Source organism: Scomber scombrus, chromosome 22 (assembly GCF_963691925.1).
Source record: "Scomber scombrus chromosome 22, fScoSco1.1, whole genome shotgun sequence".
Lineage (NCBI taxonomy): Eukaryota > Metazoa > Chordata > Actinopteri > Scombriformes > Scombridae > Scomber > Scomber scombrus.
The window spans coordinates 4,469,290-4,485,082 of NC_084991.1; the positions used below are offsets into that span (position 1 = coordinate 4,469,290).

The 15,793-nt window shown below is 39.5% G+C and overlaps 1 protein-coding gene across 1 annotated transcript; it reads right to left on the minus strand.

The window, feature by feature from the left end:
• Positions 1-292: 292 nt before the first annotated feature.
• On the minus strand, positions 293-13,469 carry adm2a (adrenomedullin 2a). Its single transcript, XM_062443935.1, has 3 exons — positions 13,394-13,469; positions 12,738-13,042; positions 293-4,320 (listed from the first exon to the last, which is right to left on the minus strand). Exons 2-3 carry the CDS (start codon positions 12,833-12,835, stop codon positions 3,903-3,905), a joined length of 516 nt encoding a protein of 171 aa, XP_062299919.1. The 5' UTR covers positions 12,836-13,042; positions 13,394-13,469; the 3' UTR covers positions 293-3,902.
• Between the last annotated feature and the right edge of the window lie 2,324 nt (positions 13,470-15,793).

Genomic DNA, 15,793 nt, shown 5'->3' on the forward strand with positions numbered 1-15,793 from the left:
TCCCCCTGGCCCCCATTAGAGCTGTCTGTTTTGTCATTCATTGAGTTAATGATTGACTTCTTTGGGGACAATTGGGTCACAGCAGTTTTTTAAGGGCACAGTAATGTGGAGGAGGGTGGTAATGAATAGAAAGGATCTTTTCTATCTTTTCTAAGTGTACTGAATAATATATCTTTAAAGAGAAATTGGAACCTCATTTGGGTATAGTGAGAATTTAATTTCTATTATGCATGCCTTTGTGAATGCATACACACACACATACACTGAAATCATGCTCTATACTCCATCTTACTACAGTATAGTTCTTTATTTTACAGAGTGAAGGACAGCGTCAAACAGTAACATTTTAACTACATTTCAGACTGTTTTTCTTTTTTTGTGTAGGACAGGAACAGTGGAAAAGATGAGATAAATAGTCTTTGGTGACATACAAGTATTAACATACAAAGATAACTTAAATACATAACTTTCTTTAAATAATTTGGCGGGATATATATATATATATATTCACAGATGCACGCAATTTTCACAGTCATCCTGACGCCACATGGAGTGCACTGACATCTTCAAACACACTCACAAACAATCTCAAATACATTTACAAGGGTAACCTCATCCATCTTTCACAATTTCATTACAATGAGTGAAATTCAAGTTGTGAGAAACTATCGACACGTGTTTTTTGCATTAAAGTGCTTTCCTGTGACCCTAAAGGAGATCATGTGATCAGTAAATACAAACCTACTGAGATCTACCAGGATCTACTGTATCTTACAAACCTAACAAAAACATTTCACAAACCAACTCTGCACTCATTCCTGTGTGTCTTTGCAATAGAGCGCGACAAGAGCTCTGGATGTTTTTTCTTGACACGTATGGGGAGGTATTAGCGGTCGTGCACAGTTTACTCACACAACTCGATGTGACGCAATGTCAGACGTCACAAGAACATACTGCGCAAGAAGACTGTGGGCACAATGGACCAGAGCACAGATCAAACACAGGAGATAAGTGTCCTGATAAAGCAGCTCAAAAAGAAATAGGACATTTTTTAAAAAGTAGAGAGATCCACCAGGGTTTTCAGCGTTTGAAAAGCCTTTTAATGATCCGTCACGAGACATTGATTAGCTCCATTACAGCAGAGAGAATGGCATGTTTCACCTCAGCAAGCCTTTGAACAGATTAGACTTAAGACTAAGGAACCACCGATTATTACCCTGTGAACTCAAGGTGAGAGGCAGGATGGGGCAGAGAGACTAAATATAAAAAGAAACAGTTGATGAAAAAGAATAAAGCAAAAGACACAAGGAAAAAAATCAGGCATACACAGATTAAGATATAAAAGAACACATTATTATATGATGTAGATCACATACTGTAAAATCACTCAATTTGTCAAGTATTGCCAGGTATTTGGTGAGTTTCAACTAATGCTATTTTTTTAGGAATACCAATTTTCATGTTTGTGATATCATATACAGAGCAACAAAGCCTAAAATAGATACTCGTGTGATTGAAAAAAGTTAATTTAAAAAAAATATTAATTTAATCTAAGTGAAATCAAAAGTCGGCCAACAGTTTGGCCTGTATTCCTACAATAAAAACCCTCTGCATGTTAAGATCAGACTACCACATAGTAAAGGCTTGGAATAGATGTTTACAACTATGTAAATAATATGTATTGTAATTGTGTTTCTCTACAGAAATGTGAATTTTATAGAAATGTTTTGCAGTTTAAGTCAAATTTTAGGATTCTTGATGAGGAAAGCCTGACCTCAGTTATTCTCGGTGTAACATCCACCCACCATTTCAGAGACAGACACAAATAGAGAAAGGGAAATGTCAGGCCATGTATTTTTGATCCTACTCTATTTTTTTGTGTACATATTTGAAATTGGGCATTCATGCACCTATAATTTTGGTCCCTGTGGTCTCTCATTGGAAACCCACAATGTAACAGTAGCGCTTTTGGCCTCAGGACTAATTTAAACCCATTTAACATACAACATGTGAACGGAATTTCGTGTAAAGTACAAGGTGTTGTCAAGTACCGCCTATGGGAATTGTAAGTGGTAGTTGTCGTTTTGTTATTTATTCTGATTACAAAATCCCTGTAATGTAGACAACTGTGTTTTATTTAAAGACTACACTTGTTGTTAAGGGATTTGCAAATTTCCAGATCCCTATTATACCTTCCAACTGGGCAAGGTATGGAAATAAAGGCATTTGAAAGTCTTTCTCTCATTTGAAAATGGGGTTTTCCAAAAACCCCTGATTGGCCCCTGGCTTTTTTTTGTGGCTAAGAAGTACAGTGAGTTCACCCAAATTACATTTCTCAGGTACCCCTGAATGTATTATTACAAACTTAGTTTTGGTTTTATTTGCCGAGGCAATAAAATAAAACCCGTTTTGGGATTTCTGTTTTTTAGATTTCAGCCTCCCCCCCCAACTTATTGGAGAACATTGTATACAATAAAAGTTAATGGAATTTCCATGGTGCTCATAGCATTTTATTATTTTTAAGTCAACTGTAACATCTATTACCAGAATAAGATGTCAGCTTGCTCTGTAAAATCTGCAAAACATAAGGTGAAATTATGGGAAATAGGTTTTATTGTAATTTTGTTAAACTGACCCCTTCAATATCTGCAAACTTGAAGGTTGCATGTCTCCAAATGTGTTACAGCCACATGTCTTGCTCTTTATATTTATGTATTTTTGTTGAGTTTGCAGACCATGGGAGGCTCAGGGCCCCCCATCCCCTGTTGTGGCGGTACATAAGACTGAAGTGATTAGGTCAAGTTATTAAACTGCTGTCAACCCAAAGTCCTGACTTGCAGGGAGAACTTATGAATCACGTGAAAGGGCTAATATTTCATACTTCGCCTCCAGGGAGGGAAAATGCCTGCAGTGGTGCGACGGAGTACTGAACCATGGCTCCAAGGTTCACTTTGCCACCTACTGAGTCAGCCAACCAGCCACTATAATGCAACATTGAAACTGATCCTTTGTGAACTCAGTTTCTCTGTAGATTCCTTTCAATGCACTGGGTAGTGACCCTCTTCTTTTTTCAGCAGAGTTTATGTGGTTAGATCCTGACTCAGACTGCTCTTAAACTCTGTAACCCAAGTACCATGGCGGGTTTCAAATGTAAACTGTGGTCCTGAAACATTAAGTCCTGCTGTGTGACATTCTTGGACCAACGTGGTATAAATTCCCAGTATCAACTGAAAACTGGACTGTTCCTGGGATGTCAGTGTTCATGTTGACATTGTCTATGCAGGTGTAATATTACCTGGGAGTTCCAAAGTTGGGGGTGTGATGAAGGACAAAAAGGGGGGCAAAAAAAAGAGGTAAAAGGGTTCATTGGGTCATTTCACAAGGTCTTTGGGGATACATTGGTTTTGACAGGGCTCTGGCACTGAGTGCAAGATGAAATCCACATTAGGGGCTTAAGTGTTTGATCAATGAGCCGAGGGATAACCACCGCTGGGGAGGTCAGTTGGCAGACAGGACCAGGCCATTGGATGGTGTTGAAGACAAGCCGTCATTCTTACATTAACAGGATTAAGGTGTCAAACAGAGGCCTCTTGGCTTCTTTTGAGCATTCAGGAAAGACGCTGAAGAGGCCTGACGATCCTTCAAAAGGCAAGTGTTCTCAGGGTGGTGAGAGAACTCAAACAGGGGGTTATGATCTTGAATTTGAATTCTTTTCCTCAAATTCGTTTCTCAGCACAAAAAGTAGAGAGGCACAACAGAGTATAATTGTCACTATGAGATAGATAAACAAAAGTTATGGTCTACATCAAAATCTAATGCAACAACTATCAGTAATACATTAAAAGATAAATAAGTGGAAATATAGATAGACTTGCTGGGGGTATTTGGAGGAGTCAACTAACTCATCCATAACTATGGGGGCTCCTGGGGTTGATGGGGGATGAGTCTTCCCTGCCATTCTGGCCAATGAGCTGATAGAGCCGGTGACTGAGGTTCTGCACTTGGCAGGTTCCCAATACGCAACCCACTCTCATCAGCTGGGCATGTTGGGGGTAGTGGTGACCCCCCCTCGATCCTGAGTGGGCATGGCGACGAGCTCTCGGTGCACTCCGCTCAATCTGCGAAGCGTCAGCGGGCTTTGCCCATGCCAGGCTGGGAGAGGCTGTTCTCACTCCTGAGGCCGGGGGGTGTCTGAGCAAACTGGAGAGCCATTTTAGGGATTGGCTTGGTGCTGAGGAGGGGACGGCGATGTTAGTCTGGCCTCCTGAAGCCAAGGCTGTATCCTCTCTCTGGTCGATGAGCTTGTTGAGGAGATCCAGCCTAAGGAGAAAAAGGAAATCAGGTGAAAATGAATCCTGGATGTATGTGATTCTCATTCATTTACTGACACACCGCCAATAACACTGTCCAAATACATAGAAACATATTAGTTATTAGTGCATCCATGAATAAAATATAGATAAAACAGGATAAATAAGTTTGTGGATAAGAAGTCGAGATTAGTATCCACTGGTCAGCTTTGTTACAATAACAACTTAAGTTGCAAGGGCAGCTGGTAATTATGCAGTAATCCGGTTGGCGGTACAAAGCAGCTTTGATAAACACATAATTTTTGCCTACTGTCTGAACACAGTGGCTCTCTGCACAGTCACCCATCCACGTGGACATCATGCTCATCTCTTAATGCACAGTGTAAGAGTTAATGGCTTTTCGCATGCTGACTAAAACAACATGTGCTCTGAGTCAGCCTCAATTATTACATTATACAATCAAAACCTGCACCTCGCTGCATTTTAATGCCCAGATGGGTTTCAACAAACAGTAGCTATGGGAAATTTAGCAGGGCCAGCTAATTCTCCGTGGTGCTGATGGGCTCCAGAAGAGAACATCATCTGATGCTAATCTATTTGTTTTAGGATTATATTTTTATAGTAGAAAGTAGTTCCAGTAAAAAATGTTTACAGTGATGTCTGTGGATTATTCATAGGAACCAAGATATTGTTCTGGGAAAGAGAAGTTGCATATTAATTGTTCCAGTGTCACTTTTCATCGCTTTGGGCACCACAGACACAATTAAATTGACTTCTATTATTTTGGGATGGAGGCAGATATCACAAATCCTGATATCTTACAATTTGGCCAAATAAAAACTAATACAAACTATCACTTAAAAAAAATACTCCAGTGAGATCCTTTGTGAAAATGGCTGTCTAAGACTACACATAAGAGTCAATGACCTGTTAAGATGGACATGTTATGCAGTACGGTGGACCAGTGGGTACAGGCCGTTCAGCAAACAGTGCCGACCAACTCACCATCTGTTCATTGTTTGACAGAGACAGTTGCTTCTCACAACTTGACCCTGCAGCTCCTCACTGAACTGTCACTGCTGTGTTTGTACAGCACAGTGTGACTCCAGTCCCTGAGTGTTAACCCATCGCCACTGCTGATGCTGAGGAGAAGTAAATAGCAAAGTGCTGTTGTCCCTGGCAGCCAATGGACAAAAAGGACAAATATGTTCATTTTTAGAAATAGCTTCTTCTTTTGTAAATAAAGCCTCAGGGCAAATATATCCATGTTTGTTTGTTGAAGAAAAAAAAATCTTCCACAGCATCAGGTTTGGCACTTTTTCCCCTTGTTCTCAGAGGCAGCAGCCACTGTTGATCTAATTATAAAAAGTGTGTTCCACTTGTGAAATGCTGACTTGTGTTATTTCACCACGAGCACTGGATCCTTACTCATGCTAAGAGTTTAAAATGTGAGACATCAAAATGCCTCTGTGGTTACAGAAAGCTTCTTTTACAGTCTGTGCTATGGTGGGTTTGGGATTCCTCTCTGAAATGTGATGCTTTTGGTTTATTCAGCCAGTTCAGCTACAAGCTCACTGCTGGCAGGTCTGGTAGTCTGTAGAAGACCTGCTGTTCAACAGTGGCAGTTGCTGAATAAATAGTTGTGTAATGCCACAGTGGCAAGCACTATTTCCAGGACGGACTTGGTGTGCCGTGGTGCCACATCACCAAGTTACACCCACCTGGTCAGAAGTTACATTTGACTGTACTGGAAAGTTTCTCACATGGGTCACAAGGCCCTGCACCAACTTGCCCTTCTGAGTCTGACTTGGATGGGTGCCCCATTTGTATGTACACTATCATAAGAATGTTTAAAGGTTTAATTTACAACTGGTGACAATTTATGTATTTCTTATTCTGTCTTTATTCTTCTATACGACCAGGCAGAATTGTAATTTGTAGTGTAGGCTACTCCTTTTTATGTTTTGAATTCTGGACTTGAATAGTTCAAAGTAAGTGCAAAAGAGACTTATTCTGTCAAAAGTGGAAACACTTGTTGTTAGATAGAGGATATGAGAGATTAAATAGACAACCCTGTAGAGAAGAGGTTGTAATGTAAGAGAAGCTGCCACTTTGGAATCCATGACATCAGCGCTTTGACCTCTTTATCATTGTGGTTAACATCCTTGGGAGCTGAATGTGGTGCACTTATTTAACTAATGGCCCTGTCAGAGCAACTTAGACAGATAAATACTGCTTTTTGTTCCTCAGCTTTGTTCCTGGTGAGAAACACACAAGTCTATGAGTTATCTCCCTAACTGCTGTTTTATGAGGTCAACCCAGTTTAACATCATCTCTTGCAACCCTCACGCTGGACCAGGCTTTGCAGTTTTGCACGTCTGCATCTAAGTCTACCCCAAATAAGGATGCTGTCCTGAGGCCTAACCATTCACCGTAACGACATCTGAACTGGTTGGCAGATGGCCACATAGACCATATGACTGTACTACAACAAAAATTACAAAGAATTATACCTCTTGGAAGAGTGAGGATAAAGGTTGCTGATGATGTTTGTTCCATGAGGTAGTTCAGGGTCTGAGAAATGAAGCAACGGCATAAGTGCTTTAAACTTGCATTCTCTTTAATGGCCATCAGGTGGCGACTCTACTAGCTTAAAAAGAAGTACTGATTGTATGGAAGTCTATGGGAAAATGAACCTATTTCTCACTTGATTTATGTGTTTATGGTTTCAGTTGCTAGTTTTAAGTCTTATTCAATACTGAATGATGTTGATTTTGTAAATTATTGTCCCATTTAACTTAAATTTGATGATAAAACAGGGTAAGCTTTATGGCATGGCTACATTGTGATTGATAAGTCACGACCAAGGCGACAAGATTGGTTAGGTAATGTAAACATGGCATTACCCCAGACTCACAGAGTATAGGTGTAGCCGTAGTGTCGCTATTTCAGTGTGTTTTCAGTTCATGACAATGTGCCTAAAAAGTCTTGTTCAGCATTTGGTTGTTCACTTTTTAAGATTTCAAATGCAATGCCTTTCTTTCTTATCTCACTTAAAGCCTGATATCTTTGATTTAATGCAATGTAATATAGTACTTAATTCTGTAATAGTAAACAGAAAATTTTTAATGCAATGGAGGGCAAAGTCAGGGCCTAGTCCTGAGTCAGCCTGCCCAGAAGCAGTTCCTCTTCAAAAAAGACTTTGGACTGGACATGATTGTCTTCCAGGAGTTTAAAAAAAATCTTGAAGTGGACAACCATTTCAGTGTACCATATTTGATCTCACAAAATAGGCAAATTTGGCAATGAAGTGCCTAATCCTACATGCCAACAGTAATAGAAATCGGTGATTGGCAGACGATCAAAGATATCCAAGCTTCTTTGTCTTTAAATGTTCAACCCTCTGTGGTTTTCAATGCCTTGAATGGTCTTAACTTAAGAGCTTTGAGCTAAAATTCCGTTTGACTGAAGATGATTTCTAGGGATTTTACAGTTCGATAAAACACTGAGCTGATCCCTTTGTGCTGCCTTGTTTGGTTTTACTTCTGTATTGACCTTGCAGTGGGCTACATTGCTGCTTTTAAGTGTGAAATCAAAGCTGGAGTCTAAGGTTCAGCTCCCATGAGAAGGGGTAAGCCATCTCTAACCCTAACCCTAGATGCACTTCATGGTCCAAGGGTGCCCTTAATCAGGAGTAATTATGGCCCATTCAATTGTAATCTCCCACTACATAATAGTGGGGAGCATTGAGGACAAAAATAAATGAAAGGTGATTTGTTAAACACGAAACACTGGTCTTACTTGTTTGGTAGCACTTCCTCTTTCATAACCTCATCAGTGGGATATGATTTGCTTAATACAAGCAGGAATTGACATTCAGTGTACTTAGAACAGTTTGGAAATGACACCAATTGACAGGCTTCCAAAGTTAAAAGCTACTGTTTATGTCTCCTCTGAAACCCCATCATTGAGATGTGAGTAGACAAAACACTCACCATCACAACTCACAAAAACAAAAGCAGGCTTCCTCTCCCTTCACAACGGTGTGGCTTACTGTGTGGAGCGGAAACCTGCTCTTTAAGGATGTGGAGGGTGGAATTTAGGTCTTAGTTATTAATCCACAGTGGAATTCTCTGCCTGCTTGGTCCCTGCTTTCTTCCTTTTACAACTTCAGCCTGGGTTTGGGCAGATTGACCCCCATGGAGACTGGATATATGAACACTGTTTATGCTGTTCATATATCCATGAGTCCGAGCCAAACTGTCTGTTTACAACATGCAACAAATTAAAGAAGACATACAAGAAGTGGCCTCTCTTGAGATGATTTACAATACAGGGAATCCTGGTTTCAATCATTATGCAAGCATGAAAGTGGTTTTCTGAGAATATAGAAGGGATAAAGTGACAGTACGTAGTTCGTGTTGTTCCTTCATGAGGTGTAAACATGTCAGAATAGAGATAGCAAATCAAAAAGACGGACCCAAAGCTAACCACATGAGTGGATCATCAACAAGGCAGGAAGCCACCCTGTGTGAGATTAATTTAGTCTGTTTCTCAGGTAAATATTATGTTAAGAGTATCTACGTTGGATGTCTGAGACCCACACTGTTCAAATCACTGCTTTCAAGAGTTGGTTAATGATTTAATAAATGGTTTGGGGGGGAAAACATGACTTTATTTGGCCCTGAAAATAGGCAAACACACTTGTACCCACACCATATACACAAGGACTGGTTTTTCATGTCATCATACCCTGGTCCAGGCAGAGTAGAAGCAGATTGGGCTGATGTAAGAAAAGCCTGACCACAAATCAGCTTTACATGTCGTCTGTCTCGAAGCAATGAGCCACTTCCCACTTCAGGAATCTGTATTATAAAGCTGCTTCACTGCTAAAGCCATATTTAACTTGTTGTTTGGCTCAGACTCCGGCTATTTTCCCGTACAAAAAACCCCTCAAGATGTTATGTAAAGCGACAATGAAGGGTGTGCATTGCCTATGATCCAAGGAACATGCAATTTTTCCTTGTTTGGCGAGCTCCCATCAGGCATTGTAACAGCATCTTTGTGGTTTTTGTCGTGTCCTTATCAGGACACATCGGGACAACATGGACAAAACCACAGAACTGGGAAGGATTACAGACGTCTGAGCTCAGACATACTCAGCATCCAAGAGGTAGAAAAAAACCTGTAGAGTAGTCCTGTCTGTTATTATCCGCCTGTCAGCGTGTGTTGGTAACAGAACAGGACGTGCTCTTTGGAGTTAAGAGAACAGCAAGAATTTGCTGTCCTAATAAAAACCAAACAGGACATTTATTAGGGGTGTGCAAAGAGACATTTGGAGAGTCGTTAGGCATGAAGGAGTGACAGAGGAGGGAAATATCTCACTGTGTTGTCAGAGTGAAATCTATTTGTATAGGCTATGATCAGCTACACTGCTAAATGTCTTTATACAATTGCAGTGCCCAACTGTAGGCCTTTAGTTAGCATATCTACATGCTCAACAATACTCTGAGCCTCTCACTACAAGTACTCAATTTCATGTAAAAAAGGCCTCAAGGCTGTCGGAGAAGAAAGTATTTCAGTGCTACACAAAGTCCTGGATTCAATTCCAAACTGTGTTGCTTTTGAAATGGATGGTGACAATAGAGGACAATGGTGTTCATGGCAATGAGGGATTGTTAGTTTGTTTCTGCGTTTGGGGCTGCTGATTGGCTGGGGTGCATTGACAAATTGAGGTTGAGGTTATACCTTTTGGGTGAGGCTGTCCTGACCCTTCATACAGTCAATAGCAACAAAAACATCCATGAACAGGGAACTGGCCTTTCCACAACAGGAAAAAATGGGAAAACACACCAAAAAGTCATCAAATTACCCTGTTCTGATGAAAATAAGTAGGTAACGATGTTCACATCCTATTTTGAGCCTTGTTGAGAACTGCCTAAGTCAGGTTTATTTTAAGAAAGACTAGTTGGAGTCAAGAAACAGATGCCCGAAAAAATGAAACGAAGGCTAAATGTAATTGGAAGACAAGCAAGTACAAAGAATCAAAACAATCTGAATGCCTTATCAGCAGCTACACTGGGGACAGGGACATTAATGAATGTGCTGATGAGATATGGGACAGTTTAATAGTACAGTTACCACTGTATTCTAATAAATCACACTGTCTCACCAACAGAGAGCTCTCAAACTACAATGATGACACTTTCAAACAAAGATGAGAATAATGGGTTTTTTTAGTGCTGGGCAGGTGCAATGAAGGAGGCCAACGCAAACATTGAGCGGATACAGGAGCCTTGCTTCCTTTCGTTTCGGTTAGATTTCAGCAGCAGGTGTTCAACCGTTAAAAGACTTACGGTCACACAGTCATGACAGGTATGGCCATTAGCAAGCCCACCTGGAGGAAAAAAATAACCCCCTGATCTCCTCATACTGTTTTATTAGATCTTAAGTGCTTTCCTATATCTTATGTGATTACACTTGTTGTTTACTGTTTGTGTTTCAGTTATTGTTTCTATTATAACTACAACACAGGCAATTATACTGTAACACAAACACGCATCAGCTAAAGGGGCCCACCCAGGAGAATGTGCTCCTTTTTCTATTCATTTATAATATTTACTCAGGGATTACTATTTCATGAAGTTTGTGACAATAATTCTCTTGACTTCCAAGAATTATTGTGTAAAAAAAAAAAAAAAAAAAAAAAGAAGAAAATCATGAAAATCACCAACAGGGGTCTCATATGCCCAAGTGCTCTAAGAAGCTCAAATATAGGTAAATGTAAAAAAAAAATCCCATAATAAAGCATCAATAGTTGCTTTTAACTATGTCATCACTTCCTCCAAGGACCACCTATCACACCACTGTAGTATTCATGATCTCTCAGTCACTGAGTGCACCTCTCCATCAGACTACTAACACTGACCCAGCAGCTGTGGATCCAAAATCCACCAGAAGAGGGCATTCACACACCGACTCATCCACATTCCTCACTGCTCCCCAACAGTGCAACTCCACACATGTATTGCATCGCTGGCAGGCCTCCCACACACACACATCATGACTGTGTGTGTGTGTGTGTGTGTGTGTGTGTGTGTGTGTGTGTGTGTGTGTGTGTGTGTGTGTGTGTGTGTGTGTGTGTGTGTGTGTGTGTGTGTGTGTGTGTGTGTGTAGGTGGGACTATGAGTAATCACACTGCCTGTTTTGTTGTGGCCTAATATCGTCTTATGCTGGGCTTTGTGATTAAAAGCTCTGCCACTTAAGGGATGGAAAAGTACAGGTGCCACTCAGTTTCTAACAAGATCTCTTACAATGCTGGTGTTTCTGGCTTGGGACAAACTGGTTTTCCCACCTCTGAAATAACAGTTTTCTATGCAAATCACAGGGAGATTAAACTAAACTATACCTCTATAAACAGTGACTCGTGTGACGGCTGCTGGCATCAAGAGTTGGAGGTGAACAAAGGTGCGGAAAAGAGAGAATCATGATGAAAAATGTTAAGAAACTAGAAAGAACTTCATCAAATACAGATTAACCGCAACAGGGATGCCAGTGAACTGATTACATATTCACTGGCAGTCAAATCTGGGTCACATTGAGCCTTGATCTGCTGTCAAATGCTCAATTTAAGACACATTTCACACTTTAATTCAAAACTAATCTGACCCGTATGACCTTAATATCGATTACTTAACACTTCAGCCTACTTTATAGCCTATTTTACTAATAGGCTTACAGTGTTTCTTTAAATAAGTAGAATTTGACAAGCTCTTTTGGATGTGTTAAATAATAATCTTTATATGAAGCATCAATGCCAGTTTTTCCGCAGCTGATCTGCTCTTCAGCAGGGCTTATCTCAAGGAGAAACTGCTTTACTGTATCATGGGAGAGCCTTTGACCTTGCTGTCTACATTATCCATTATCTGCCCGACACAACAACACACACAGCACTTTCACTTCTAAACACACATGTGATTTATTCGACAGGCACCTGTGCATAAACTAACTAAACCGAGACATTTAAACTGTACATTAGATTAAAAAATTAAAAAATAATAAAAAAGGTGACAGGTTTGAGTCCATTGAAAAATAACTAATTTTTGAATCATGAACAAGATGTGAGGTTTAAACAAAGCTTAACAAACATTTATAGTACTGTCATTGAAAAAGTTCAAGTTTGACCAATCATTTTAACATCCAATAACGACATTATAGCAAATTAACATTTAATAAAGAGTTGAATACTGCGCTTTAACACCAACCTGTGAAACTGCTCAGTGAGCAGCTCCAATAGTGCAATAGTTTAATATTGAAAATAACTCCCAGGTGGATTAAACAAGCTGTTTACAGAGAGCAGCCCGGCCAATCAGAGTCTTGGATCGGGTCTATGTGTTTAATAAAGTCATAATAAGTCCTGTTTCTTACCTGCTCGTGCCGGGCCGCTCCTGAGCCGGTAGCGCCTGCAGCTGCTGGAGGGAAAGCAGGCTGATGCAATACAAAGTAAGCGGGAGAGAGGACTGCATCTCCGGGCCAGCTTTTACTTTACACCCTCTCTGAGAAAGGAGGGGGAGACCACACCAACTGGGCGCAGTTTAAATCCCAAGTGTGGGAAAAAAAAAAAAAATCAAAATAAATACTGCACTTAAAAAAAAAAGAAAGAAAAACTAAATCCTCAAAGTGTATGCCGGATTCAGATATCCAGACTTGGCAGAGGAAACTGCAGATGAAACCTTAAAAAAAGAAAGAAAAAAAAAAAAAGAAGTTAGAGAAAGTAGATCAATTAACCTGCTGATCATAGACAGAAGTGAGAGAGAGAGAAAAAGAGCGCACATTTCATTCCTTTTAGAGCAAATGAGGAACTTTTAAATCACATTACCTGCTCTAAAACCCACCCACCCCACCACAAAACTTCTGCTTATAGATCCTTACTTCATGACATCCACATAAGCTTCTGCAAAGGATTCACACAAACTCCTAAAAACGTGCAAATATACACCTATAAACCCAATATGCAATTTTTATTTTTTTAAGTATTCAACCTGTTTAAACATTTTAATAATGATAATAAAGACAGGTCTTACCTTCTCTGATTAAAACTCAAAATCTCTGTTTAGTTTAAGACTTTTTTTCTCATGTATCCAAACGTGTTGGTCAAGATCAAGTTCTCCAGTGTGAAGCTGAGCGCCTGGTGACATTGTGGGTTTAAATACCGAGTGGGCGGAGTTTACTGCCTCAAATGCAATTTCGGAGGCAAAGGTGCAGTAATGTTATTATTTCTCATGCTCGGAATATCCTGTACTCATGTGAACTTATTAACTATGGGTGGAAAGCAGGAGATAAGCTTTTTTTTTTTTTTTGGTAGGGGCAACCAAGATTTCACATACCCTGATTAAAAAGACATATGTCATTTCTATGATTCATAATGCATCATAAAAGCTGCTTGTACCATATTGTTAAAGATTCCATAAAATATGCAAAGTGTGGTCTTCATGGTTTCCAAAAATGAATAATGAGCACCACAAACTACTTTTAAAGTCTCAGAAGTCATGCAGGAATGTTATAATGATACCATAAACATATAGACATTAAGCAGTGATACATAAAAGTTCACTGTAGAGCTCCACTATCTGAATCAACCACGTGCATGCCTACGAAAATGTCTATATTTACACGAATTTCTCAAGCAGTTTGTCTCCCGGACCAAACCCTTACTGCTGTCTCTTATCATTACAGTCAGCCAAGTGTGTAAGAAAGATAGAAGATGCAGGAATCTTTTCAACACCCCCCTACCTAGAAGTTTGTTGTCAAGTCACACCCACAATGTCATCATGACACATGATGAGCCTCAATGATACATTTCTTGATAAAGTTTATTGCTGTCTCTGTCTCTGTTTACCTTGAATCTCCTTGTAAAAAATACAACAACAAAACAGACAATTTTTATTGTATGATTTATGAAGGAGCTGTAAAAACATGCAGAATGTGACTTTCTTTCAACTACAATTCCAAACCACTACTACCACAGGTCTAAACATGCATCTTACTACTCTGTTTAATGACTCAGATGAATCCTATGCAGCTCATTAATGAGTCCAAGCCTAGCAGAAGTTCCCTCCTTCTTCAACCTCCGTTGAGTGATGTAGCAAAGCACTAATAATACATACACCTGATGTCAAATACAGTTACGCAACTCTCCCTTTTTTCCGAGAAGCACGTAGAGCTGGTTGTCAACAGTCGACTGGACGCCTTTCCCGGTAGTGGACTGACAGTGTGCCGCACATGCATGTAAACAATAACAGAATCAGTACAAGCAAAACACAGACGCCATTAGGAATTGAAGAATGTCGTGTTTATTTTTTTGTCTTTTTGATGATGCAAAAAATCATCTCAGGCTTATAAATTGTTCTCATTTAAATAAACATCTGTAGTACTGTCATGTAACTGGTGCAAATGCATGACTTTCAATTTAGAATAGACAGATAGAGCCACAGCTTGTGCTTCATGTACAGTATGACATTCAAGAGCTAAGCAATTTTCTGAAAAATAAATGCACTTGCTACTGTACTGAAGATATTATTAGGATCCTTAAAGACTTAAAGAAAAAAATTGTAATCCAGTTTCCAGATTGTGACCCACATTTCCGAATCCAAACAAAGATGGTAGCCAAAAATGAAATACATGTCCTTACTACTTTTCAAGATATTGTATTTTTACACAGAATACTGCAATACAACTTTGCATGCAAGAGTCAATGTATACTAATATAACTGATAGTAAAAATGCTTGATTTTGGTTCATGTACAAACTGAGCGAGGAGATACAATATGTCATTTTCGGCTGCCATCTTTGTATGGATTTGGAAAAGATGCACAATGTGGGAAACGGGTTATAAATGATTTTTTCACTGTCAGCAGATTAGATGGTTGGAAGAGTCCTTGAAGATTCTTGGAATATCTTCAGAACAGCATTATGTTTTTTGGGAAATGACCATCTGGGTTCTTCACAGATCACAGGGTACTTCTTTTTTGAGGGAAAATCTGACAAACTGGGGCTTTACAGAGCTTTACAGATTTACAGAACATTTTACACATGTGGTCTGAAAAGTCTTACAACTGTAAGACTTGAAGGAAAAAAATCTATTATTTATGTTTTTTCCTTCTTCCTGTGTATAACTGCTAAAATCTTAATGACTTCATGACACATGGGCATATTTATAGGAGCTGCAGGAGAAAAAAAATCACTGATTTAAACTGTCAACGTGAACACTTTTTTGTCAGTTACACTGTCCTCAAACTGCAACATTATTGTTCAGGTAGAAGAAATCCATTAAAGCAGAGGCACGTAGAGCTAAAAACAAAGGGGTTTTAATTACCGAAAAGCATTAAAAAACAATGATAAGCAACAGTGAGAACAAGTCTCAAGTAACACGAAACACCATGAATTCCTCATGATTATGTGCGCCGCGCTGTATAATTATTGCC